Source organism: Simochromis diagramma, unplaced genomic scaffold (genome assembly GCF_900408965.1).
Source record: "Simochromis diagramma unplaced genomic scaffold, fSimDia1.1 OVJJ01000159.1, whole genome shotgun sequence".
In the NCBI taxonomy this organism is placed as follows: Eukaryota; Metazoa; Chordata; class Actinopteri; order Cichliformes; family Cichlidae; genus Simochromis; species Simochromis diagramma.
The window spans coordinates 3,921,141-3,933,630 of record NW_024387197.1 but is presented as its reverse complement, the minus strand read 5'-3'; the positions used below and the strand labels follow the sequence as shown (position 1 = coordinate 3,933,630).

Here is a 12,490-nt window from a genome sequence, read left to right as displayed (position 1 = left end):
ATGACAGAATTAGAACATCTATCGTTTCATATTATACGCTATAATTTGTCTTGTGGTGTCACAAAATACAGTTTATTTTTTTCATTGTTTGGATGGTCACCATGTGGATGCAGCCACGAAGAATACCAGCATGGCCAGTGAAGATGATACAGAACCAGTTAGCACCAAACAGAGGGACCTGGTTGGTTATGAAAGGTCTGACAAGGACCAGAAAAATGTATCATGCAAATTATGCTCAAACCGGTCCCCACCACAGACTCAAACACACACAAACCTCGTCTACCACCTACGCAAGAATCACGTGAAAGAGTATGGAGAGAGTTTACGGATGAGAAGCAACAAAGAGCCGTCAGGTGCTCAAAATAAACCTTAGACTCAAATGTTAGAACAGGCCTTTCTCCGCAGCACGCCGTGTAATGAATACAAAGAAAAGGGCAGCTGTTATAACTTATATCTAAAAATATATAGCTTCATGCATTGGTCAAAACACTCGACTCCAGGTACACGACGCCCAGCTGAAAACACTTCACACAAGTTTAGTTGCCTGAGATTCACAGAATTTACACACAATGCACTTTTTTGTGATATATATCGTTATCGGGATGTGAGATTTTGGTCATATCGCGCAGCCCTATTACACTCCATGAAATGCAGACAGCTGATGAAAATGAAAGTGCTGTCTGACTACAAGAGACACTGATGAGCACAAAGTGTCACCGAAGCAGAATCGTAAGAATCGGAGGATGAAGCAGATTATTACTCCTGCAGGGATTCAGTTTTCCATCTTATAGGTTTTATATCCATAACACACATTTGCCCAAGAGCATGAGTGAACATTCTCCAGCAGTTTCTTTAACTTTGAGCTAATTGATAAAATATTTTCAGCTTTTTTTTCAATTTTATGTTTGTGTTTATAAAATGTTTGTGCATTAGATAATCGTTGTATTATTAATGAAATGTGCAAGATCAAAACACTCTGCATACCATATCAGAGGTGGATACTTGCCAGCTTTAACGCTTCTGCAGGCTTGTCAATGCAGAAATTTCTAACACTGCAGTTTGTTGGTCCCCAGATGACCTCCAGCACAACGCGTCGATGGAACAAGGACGTAGACCGCTCGCTGTACGGCTCACGTGAATATGCCTCCAAGAACCCTGCCCTGAGTCCCATCACCGAGAGGCTGTCCTTCATCAGTCAGTCTCCAACAGCACAGGAGACTCCTTCAATCAGCTGTAAGGGTAAAAAAAAGAAAAAGGAAAAAAAAGTTGCCAGTGTGTGATTTAACCTGTGGTTGGAGACGGTATCAATGTCTGGATGTCAAACTTTTTTGTTTTTTTATATTTTAGTCCCTAAAAAAATGAGAACCTGTGGATTCAGGGGAAACCAGCAGAAACATTTTTTTCCTGAGATTTTTCTTTTGTCCTCATTTTTCTTCACAGCTCCAGATCAGGAAACCCAGCTGAATCCTGAGGTAACTAATGAAACTCAAGTGATACACGACCTCGCTGTGACAAATGCCTCAGAAACCACTGTAGAAGATTCTGTCACATCGCCCAGCTTGAGTGAAAAAAGTGCCGCCGGGCAGGACAGCAGGCTGTTGGGGGTGAGGGTCAGAGGAAGACGACTGAAGAAAAGGAAGGTCAGTGTCGCTGACAGTGACCTGACCAGAGGAGAGACAGAGCAGCAGCTCTATGAAGAGCAAACCACTACAAGCCTTGAGCTATCAACGAGAACCCCTTCTGTACATGAAGAGAGACAAGAAGACACTGTAGAACTTTGTGCCCAGACCTCTGCAGATACGCCCTGCACAGAGTCAGAATATCACGTGAGTGCACATGTACCTACTTCAGACTGCCCGAACAACACAGAGCCAGCACACGGGAAAGCCAAGCATGGCAGGAGGAGCTCTGTAAGCAGCTCAGTGACAGCGGAGCAGGAGAACTATGTAAAGAAGCACCAAACCAGCTGTGAAGAGGAGGAGGAAAGACAGGGAGACCGAGCAGCAAGCTCACAGGAAAACATCCAGTCAAGCTCTGATAGCCAGGAAGAGGGGGAAACAGCTCATGTGGACCTTGCTCCCTGGCAAGCTGACTTTAATTTTGAGGATGTGTTTAAACCAGTTTGCACTAGAGGGCAGCGCTCAGTGCGGCGCAGCCTGAGAAACCAGAACAGCGCTGAGAACAGCAGCAGTGCAGGGCTCACCTGGCTGCCTCGTACCTCTCCAGAGTCCAGCAAAGAGACCCGCAGGAGGACCCGGGGGCGTCGGCTCAGTGCTGCTCTGCCCAGCCAACCGTCACTCCCTGAGGAGGCAGGAGATGCCTCCTGAGATCATTTACCTAACTTAATGAACTGAGATTAAGGGGGAATAAAAAATACATTGATTACACCTCCACACACCACTGATTCCCCAAAAGAGGAGACTGATTGTTTCACACTTAGCTAAAACATTGATTTTTGTTTTCTTTTGTTTCTTTCTCTGTGAATTATTAGAGATGACCAGCAATTTGTGAGTGGTTTCCCTCCAGTAACTAAGCTAGTCAATATGCTGAGAGCTCAATCATCTCTGCTGACCACCTAATCAATATCGTGGCACTCAGCTGGTAATCACAGTGCATCTTCAGTCTGCCTCTACAAAGTCACTGGATCAGGAAATGAAGTCAATATCTGCTCCTGAGGCTGGATGAAGATGGCTGTGTCACATTCACCAAATGTGTCAGCCAAAGGCAGGCGGGCTTTACACAGAGAACTTAAATGAATGTGCTCAAGTAATTCTGCTTAATTGTGATTGGTGGTTGTTTTTCTTGTTGTTGTTTTTTTTAATAATCTAAACAGTTGTGGTTAGTGAAAAGCAGATGCTTGTAAGGTACAGTTTGAACCTTACAAGCATCTGCTTCTAACTAAATATATTGCCTCCATGTAAAGATGGCACATTAGAACAAACTGTGTTCATTTAAAAGGATGCTTTAGATTCATTTAGAGCAAATTAATCCAGATAATAAAGCAGCCGCTTGTCTCCACAAACGTGACGTTCCAGCTGTGTGTGGTCACTCGAGTTCAAGTGCAGCAGCTTTCCCTTTAGCATAAACCGTCCTGTTCTGTATTTTAAACATGGCCAAATGCCTGAAAGTAAATTGACCTCTAACCTCCACCCAAGTTCCAGCGGTTATTGATTTTTAAAATCTGTTGCTCAGTACCGGCTCCATCCATCTGTCACAGAGGGCAGTAACAAATTGAGTTTCAGATTCAGTTCACATAGGAAAATTGGCTCGCAGAATGATGCATGACTGTAATCTATCCATCACTGAGTAATTGACTGCCTCCTTTTACATCAAGTCAGTCACTTGGCTGAAGGACGACAGAGGTTTTTGGCCCCCCTAGTGATCTGCCAAGGCCTTTTTCTGCTCTCTATTCCCACCGGAAGACAGATGGACAAAATCATAAACCCACTAATGTGATGTTGTGTGGCTGCAGTGGGGCCACACTGCCATCTGGTGGCACTCTTGCAGAATTGCTGCTTATTGATGTGCCGCTCCTGGGAGGGTGCGTCAGGAAATGATGCTACTGTCAAGAGTGGGAATAATATAAATGTGTGGAAGTTCAGCTTTATGGATGGCTGCTACTGCTTGGAGAGAGAAAAAACACACAGACTAGGCTCGTGTGTGTGCATTTTTCTGCTCGACTGTGACACTGTGTGTTTGTCTGCTCTTGTCTCTTTTAAAACTTGTATCATCTTTGTAAATGTGCAGTTTATAGAGTTGAAGCCAAACTGCTGCACCTCTATAATATGAGTGGGTGTTGGGTGTGTTGTCTGTGAGAGAGAGAGAGGGCGCGGGAGTGTGTGTGTACGTGAGGGGTGTGAAGCCCCTGTCCCTGGCAGACGGGCATACTGAAGGCGGCTTAACACAAGAACAATGGGGTCCTTTGACCAAAACGACACCCCCAAGACATGTGGCCTCCTGTCACCGTGGCAACCCCCCATGGGACAGAGAGCGGGATGACAGCTGGAGAGGAGGACTTACAAAAATGGAGTCCATTTCTTTCCACTGAAGCTCTCCCGGCTCTATATCTTTTCCCCTCTTCCCCCGGGCCTCCTCTACACTTTGGCCCTGGTCAATGCAGGATACATCTCATTTTACAGCTCCGTGTGATTGACCTTACAGGCTTCACTTGCCACCTACAAATCCTCCAGAGGGGAAAAATAAATTAAGAATCAGAGCCAACAATAAATCAGCTCTTTATTGGCTCTCATTACTGTCCGTAATAAGAGCGCATTGAGCGTCGCAGACAAATACGCGGCTGAGCCACAAGATTTCACACTCGCTCTGCTCTTGATTTTACGCCTCATTTTAAAACGGATGATCACTTTCTGTACGAGCACAAAGAGACATAATCAGTTATTTGTACTTCCAGATTTAGAGACCTTGGTCTTTCAATTAGTTAATTAGTAACTGAATGGTATTAAGTTGTCCCGCTGCCTGTGGCCTTTCTGCGCTCTGTGCTGCGAGCCTTCTATTATTGATGTTCAGAGGCACGATCTCTAAGCCATACACAGCTCTCCTATGGAGCTGAAGACAGCAGGAGGAGGGCGACAAAACAAAAGGCAGGACAACAGCAAGAGACCCTCGAGCTACTCTGTTTGGTTTGCTGTCCCAGTGTGTCTGCGTGCTGCGACTGGCTCAAACCTGTTTAAGAAAGCTGCCTCTACACACAGACGAGAGGGCGTAGTATAGATTCTTCATGCCTAATCTAGGAATCCAATACTGGGAGCATATTAGGACATCGTAATCGGTCATTTAGTGCTGCTACTTTAAAGCAGCCTTGGATTAAAGTTGAGCTCAGAAATTTTAACAGTGGAGCTTTAAATTTAATTTCCCTTTTAGTCTAAGACTAGGGTTAATCCATGTGTGGGAAAGTGTCTGCACAATTACAGCTGTGACTAACAATTGGGTAATCTGTCTCATCCCCCCCCAAAAGTGTCCATAATCATAAAGAGAGCGTTTACTTTTTCCATAATTCCTGTTTCCATAATGGTTGATCCAACATTATGGACAGCTATTTTTTTTAATGCAAATATATATTTGTAGTGTTGTTCATATTTACAGAAAAGCAGGGAAAGAAATATTAAAACAATTTTTCCATTAAGATGCCAAATGCATTTTTTTATTTTCATTCCTGAACAGAAACATTAGTTGTTGAATGTTATGCTTGATTCATTTCTGACTTCTAAGAGAAGTCCATAGTGTTTTTTTCTGGTATAAAAAATGTGATTTAAGTCATTTTTTAGTTTTAATATTTTTGACAGATTTCTCAAATAGTTTTGTTTTCTTGTTTTTATGACAAGTGGTCTAATAAATCAGTTAAGCACATATATACACATGCATATAGTGCTTTTCTACTCTAATCTGGTCAGAAACACAGCTAAGCTGCAAGAGTTGCTAATCCTTAATCTTTCTCAAATTGGAGAAGCTCGCAACTTCCTGCAGTCTACTCTGGCTGCCCAGCCAAGCTGGCCACAGCCTCGGGCAGAGAGGTAACCAATGCGTAATAGCCAATATAAATGGGGTGCAGGTGTGCATTTTAGTACCAGTTAAGTTAATTAAAAAGAATCTTTGCACATGTGAATGCTTAAAGAAAAAAAACCGCTCAAATCTACAGACAACATCAGCAATGTTATCTGTGTCGTTTTAACTGTTTGTAGTCGAGTCTGATGTCTTTATTTTCTTCCAGAAGCCTGCTGTGTGTTAGGGGTGTGATGGGGAATACCCAATTAGACAGCAAACGTGGGTGCCCGTGTCATTGTTTCCAAACATGATGTGTTTCTATTCATTCACACTAAAATGCAGTAAATTCTCCTGTAGTGCTTCTCACACACTGGAGTCGTCTGGATGTTAGGCATGAATGTAGGAAAGATCTGAGTTCTAAAAGAAATATGCACGGCCCTGTCGAGGTCTTTCACATAGATGAGAGACGGGGAGAGCACCCCAGCAGTCAGGTCACTCACATGCATGACAGCCCACTAAGTTTGTCTACAGGCACCTGAACAACTCGGACCATGAGAAAGCTCTATTGGAACAGATGTGAGTGGTAATGCACGTGTAAGCAAAGCTGTGTAACTAGTTAAAGATTCAAAACTACACGCAATGAAACGGCGAGCAAGGGAAGAGTACCAAAGCGGCATTAGAGAGGTTGCCGTTGTGCCAGGAGAAATTAAAGGAGAGGAAGTAAACGATGCGTCCAGCATTATGTGTGTTGACGAAACAGAGCTCTGCCATCGCATACCTGCGCAAATCCTGACTGTGTCTGAACTCGATTTATTCTCGAGTGATACAAACGAGAAAACCCCGGGTGTTCAGATGAAGAACAGAGGCGCTCACTCGAATGTTAATTCTTCAAACGCGCTTTAAAAAAATCTAACAGGCTCCATTTGATTGATGTTTGATGATCTTTGTGTTGTAATCAGAAAGATTTCATCATCTTGTAGGGAAGATGATTAAATTCATTTTTCACCTCAAAATTCTACACACAATACCTCATGATGACAAGATGAAAAGTTCTTGTAAGTTTATTAAACAAAACTACAATATTTCCATTAATCATCTATCAGATGCTTGTGCTACTTAAGTGAAGTCCACCTGTGGTAAATTCAGTTGACTGGATGTGAGCCCAATAAGCACACAACTGTCTACATAAGGGCCCATCGTTAACGGTGCATGTCAGAGCACAAACCAAGCTGTGAAGTCCAAGGAACTGTCTGTAGACCTATGAGACAGGATTGTATCAAGGCACGGATTTGAGGAAGGGTACAGGAAAAGTTTCTGCATAATTGAGGGTCCCAGTGAGCACAGTGGTCTCCATCATCTGCAAATAGAAGAGGTTTGAAGCCACCAGGACTCTTCCTAAAGTCTCTAGACTCTTCTGAGCTAACGGGGTAGAGTGGGCTTAATCGAGATGCTTGGCCTGAATGCCAAGCGTCGGATCTGCGGGAAACGAGGCATCGCTCATCTCCTGGCCTGCTACAATGAAGCATGGTGGTGGCAGCATCATGCTGTGGGATGCAGGGACTGAGAGACTAGTCAGGGTCAAGGGAAAGATGAATGCAGCAGAGACATCCTTAATGATAACCTGCCCTAGAGCACTATGGACCCCTGACTTGAACAGGAACCTGAACATCTCTGGAAAGTTCCATGGGTTCCACAACTCACGACAACACTTACATCATTAGTTATTTCTTTCTTTCTTTTTATACTGTAGTTATGTTTGAAGTGTTATTAGGTGAGGAAAATTATACCTAATAAATTAAATTATACCTTAAATTATAAAATGTTATAAAGCACTATCCAAAGACATGTGTTTAGCAGACTGTGTTTTTCAACAGGTGTTTTGAAATATAATCATTTAAAAAACAGGAAAACAGTTTTCCAGGGAGAATTTCACACATGCTGTAACACACAGTGGCAGACGCTTGGAAACCTTAAAATAACTAGTGTACAAATTGCCTGCTCAGGTGTGTTACTCCTTAACAGAGCACATTCAAGACCATTTCTTTTTTTGTTTGTTTGTTTTTTTGGCTTTCTAACATCCACGCTCACACTTTGGCAGTGTCCAGCATTTTACAACAAAATGTAAGTCATAGTACAAGGATATGTGTGTATAGCTATTTGCACTTAGCCCCCTCTGTGTACTAATCTACTCACTAAAGCCCTTCTCAGTGCAGGAGGTGACCCAGATCAAGATCTGCTGTGGCTGGCTCCTCTGTGAGAAATGGGCATGGCTGACACATGTCAGCCGTGATAAATGAGCAGGTGTTTAGGTCAGTGTTAAGTAAATGGAGTCATTATTGATGACCTCAGAGCCCCCCTGTGTGTTGCCAGTATCAGTGATGACTTCCAGGCGCCACGCTGCAGTACAAGGGGACACTGTGTTGTGATTCTGGGAGTCAGGTGAGGACTCGCTGCCTCGGGGAACACACTGCACTGTCTACCACAGTAGCCTGGACCGATGACCTCAAAGAAGGAAGCTCACCAGAACTGGAGCACTCGGGCGGCCTCTGTGCAGACTGTTTGTGACTTGAACCTGCGATGGTTGTCTCAAAACTTACTTTCTTCTTCTGTTGTCCCGTGGGAGCAGGCAGCCGGGTTTGTGTCACCACTCAGTGGAGCTCTAGTGCCACAAGTCACTGATCTGTCATAGTGTTACATGAAGTGCATGAAGGGTTATTTAGACATGCATTAAACACATACATGGTATTATCAGCAGGCAGCTGCCCTCAAAGAGACAATCTGGAGATGACTGTATGTCAATAAAACCCAATTTTCATCACCTTACTCAACTTCAAACCCATTAAAAATCTATTAACTATGGTTAAAATCCAGGTCTGTGCAGGAAACCAACCTTTTTTAAGTCAGTAAATATGTATAATGTACAATCATTCCACCCTGGAAAAAGAAAAGTTCAGAGAAATCATTTTAAAAAATGACCATGAAACTTAAGCCCATGATGAGCGGATGGACAATTTTGACCACAACTGTATATCAGCACCTATGCTGCCAAATAGCGACAACCATAACCGTCCTTTTTTGAGTCGTGATAAAGGCTTTTTCATGTTTTCATGGATTATTTTTAGTGGGTTGCTGGTGCTGCAGCAATCCACATTCACTTCCATCTTGACCAATAACCGCACATATCTACACTGAAGTAGAAGCTTAAAAAAAGATGCACAAAATGACGTTGTAGGAGGTTTGGTCCCTAGTTCCTGCAGTGAAGACGCACAGAAATACAATGTTTTCCTTCAAAAGTTACAAAAACTTCAGAAGTTCCATATCCACTAATTAGCACGGACACAGTGATGCCACATGATGAAAAAGTAGTGACATTAAAAAAATGTTTGATTAATTCTAAGCTGTCCAACCCAAATTTCATGGCCATCTATCCTCAAGTTATTGAAATATTCCACTGTCAGCACAAGTTGAAACATGAGAGGATCGAAGGCAGTCTATCTAATTTGCAATAAATTGTAATAAAACTAAATTAAAAGAAATGTGACAGTGGATTGACTGGTCCAGACTAATAAAGTTTAATCGTTGTCAGTCAGTCACTATGCTCCTTGTCATCGACAGGGCCTTGATGCTAGCATAATCATAGACTCCATGTAGCCATCATGACATAAGCCACTGCTATGAAAAGTCCCATTGTGATGTTTCTGTATTTGCCGATGCAATCATGGACTAAATGTTGGGTCTAGCTACTTACCATTCACACCAATACGCTTCTATGCAATCTGAATTCTTTTTTTTTTAATCAGACGAGTCGCCCCCTGCTGGCCATCAATAAGAATATACACTGGAAGAGTCCAGTTTTGCAGTCTGCGTGCAACAATCTATAACGAAGCCAAGAACCTCCGAACTCCGAAAAGCCACTTGAAACGCATCCCACATTAAGTATCCCGAAAACCTGTTCAACACGAGTTTGCACGCTGCTCTGTCGCTGCCGATACTGCGGGCAGGAAACGTGTATGTGGAAAACCTGGATGGATGAGACACGATATTATCATCACTCTCCACTGCTGTCTCTCTCCATATGAAAAACACAGCAAGCCCTCTGTCACTGTCACCTGCGTTAGATACTGCCATCCAGAAGGACTCAGAGTATTTATCAGCTCCGGCACGATGAATATAAGCACGCCACGTTATTATACGTCTCTCAGGATAATCTGTGACTTTCATTTACATCGATATGATTACATAACACGCTCCATCTGTTGCTTGTTGCTAGCACAGGGGGGAGACAAACATGCATAGCTTTACACAGAGAGGAATCTAATTATTCAATTAGGGACTGTATTGAATGACTAACTGATTCACTGCAGTTTACATAATGACAACACAGATCACTACTGCCTCTGTAATGCAATTTAGTACTACTGTGGAGGGCTCATCATTCATGGGAATGTAGTCTTCTTCTTCTTCTTCTTTTTTTCCTAGCTTCCATTACCGTGCAGTAATCTGAGAGTGGCAATATATACTGCATTGATTAAATCAAGAAATCACACATCGTTAGCGTTCACTCGCCCATTAACCAACGTATGCCTTTTGACATAAATCTCAGCCCTGGCTCTTAATGAAATTGATTGAAAAGGCTCTTCATGTTCCGGTGTGAGAAAAAGCTTGTTGTGCAAGTAAACGATCAAAAAAGAAGGAAAAAGTGGGGGCGGCGTGAAGGTGGGGGGGAAGTAGACAAAGCCTGCTGAGCTCCTGAGGTTAGGACCCCCCCACCCACCAGGCCCACAGGAATGCATGTGCGTGTGAGAGTCCTGGAGGCTGTATTGTTGTCTGTGGTGCATCTTGCTCTGCAAACACTGTGGCTCCGACTTGGGAAGGAGCCTATAATGTGGGAGGTCTGGATACCAAACGGCCAAACATGGCATCATGTGATATCATTTCTTTTTGTTGTGTGCAAGCGGAGAAACCCTCTGTGGTGCAGTTATTTAGTTACAAATGAACTTCTCTCCTAGGAAGAAATGGCTTTGATGCTGTCATAAAAACCTCTCGAACAAACAGACACTAAGGCTGGACCGGCGCTATCACCCGTCTTTTAATTATCTTTGTTCCGATCTTCACTGTTTCCACTTTTATTGCCTTTTGATTGCATTTACACAGATTTCTATTTGCTTTGCTGTCGAGACCTGTGTGCCGTGTTGGGGGTTTTCTGTTTGCCAAAGTCTGAGAATTAGGCTGCCGTACTGCCATCCAGAGCATTAGGGTATAATAAAGCAACGCAATGGCTCATGTTACCAGAGATGTAATCAGGATGGAAAATAAAAAAAACAACAACACTGGGGTTGAATAGAAGTCAAAAAATACAAAATGGAGTAAGCTTGAAAACCCTGAAATGGAAAATGAGCAAAGCCATTTAAAAGAGAAATTTTGACACTTGCAGAAATATTGTTATGTTTCCAAAACATTACATTTATCTCATGTGTTCAGGATGAAGCCGCAGCATGTCGTAGATGGTTACATGCTTGAATATTTCCAGGATTCTCAGAGGCTTTCTTTTACTTTTAGATTCTGTTTTGTTTTTGCAAAAGCAACACATAGTCTTTTAAATAGTGAGCTGTTTTTTGATTGGTTAAGGCAGTGGTAGCTGTTTGCCTCTGTTTTCAGTCAGCATCATATAAACAACACACACATCAGTGTTCCCAAGTGAACAGTGTGTTTCCCGAAATGTTGAAATGGCCCATTAACAAACCAGTCTTTAGGCCTAGATGATCTCCGATAATAAGTAAGTCTGCTCTTAGTCCATTTATTTTTATTTTTCAAAAGCTGTATGTAAAAGATGGACAGGGCTTTGGGGTCTAAGTGTTTTAAACCTGCAGTCTTACTAATGGCCAGCAGGGAGGGTGACTCCTCTTGTTGCAAAAGCAGTCAGAATGTACTGTACATGCAATAAACACTTGAGTTGAACTGTTGGTCTCAGTTGCTTGGTTTCAGGTCCTACTATTAAGCTGTGGTTATTTTGGTATCTGCAATCCCAACTTGGAATAAAACGAACACTAAAGGTTTGCCATTCTTGTGGCCGGGCTCCTTGTTGATTGAAAAGTTGCTCCTGCGTGAGATGTGTTGGTGGTCTGTCACAGCAAACCATACATTCATCTTTTATATACAGTCTATGCTTCTGTTGTTGACCCTGGTTCTACTTCAACCCACGCACATTTTTAGCCTGCATAAGATGCTTTCCAGCATACAAGACCAAACACAAACAATCCTGCTGCTATAACTTTATCTGATATATTTGCTAGATGACAGAAAAAGGAATTTCACGTAACAGCCTCTCGAGATTTATCTACAATATTTAAATAGACTTCCTTTTTGCATTTGGAATATCCTGCAAAGCAATTTTTAGCACATAAAAAAAGTTTATCTTGTCTTCTGATGAACCACAAACTAACCCAGACTACATTTTTATTCCACTGAGTGTGAGATATTTGAAAGTTTGACTCTGTTTTTGAGACTGTGCTGGTTTTAATAATCACATTTTGTCACTTGCTTGTCAGTTGTCTCGCTTGAGATTCTTTATGACACACCTTGATGAAGTCAGCACTGTCTCCCCTGTCTGAAAAACAGCTTCAAGAAAAGTTTTGACTTTGGCTTTTGACTCCTGCCTCTAAAAGTAAGAAACTGCTACCGTGACTGGATCCTCCTCTGCTCTATTTAACAGTGGTAAAGTGAGAGCTATTTGTGCATGTTAATGGCCTTGTCAGAAGCCCGTTCCTCACATCTACATGCACTTAAAACGACAGTTAACCACAGCAGAACAATTGATTTGTCAAACAGCGTAGTCCTCTACATTTTCCTCCCTGTCTCTCTGCTGCTTATGTCTGACATACAAGTGTACTTTTCGGCACTCTCGGGCACTTCTGAGTTTGAGTGAAGGAGATGGGGTTTGTGGGAGATTTCAGACAGCAAGAGTTGGAGTTAGGGGAGTTGGGGGGTG

The 12,490-nt window shown here is 42.6% G+C and overlaps 1 protein-coding gene across 2 annotated transcripts in view; it reads left to right on the top strand.

Moving 5' to 3' along the window:
• cdca2 (cell division cycle associated 2) overlaps positions 1 to 5,628 on the top strand; it is a 39,042-nt gene extending 33,414 nt beyond the window's left edge. The window contains exons 13-14 of one of the 2 annotated variants that reach the window (XM_040050135.1): positions 1,074 to 1,239; positions 1,441 to 5,628. In XM_040050135.1, the coding sequence (XP_039906069.1) occupies positions 1,074 to 1,239; positions 1,441 to 2,327 (1,053 nt within the window). In that variant the 3' untranslated portion in view covers positions 2,328 to 5,628. The remainder of the gene's footprint in view (positions 1 to 1,073; positions 1,240 to 1,440) is intronic. The other variant, XM_040050136.1, reaches the window with a different exon arrangement.
• Positions 5,629 to 12,490: the final 6,862 nt, after the last annotated feature.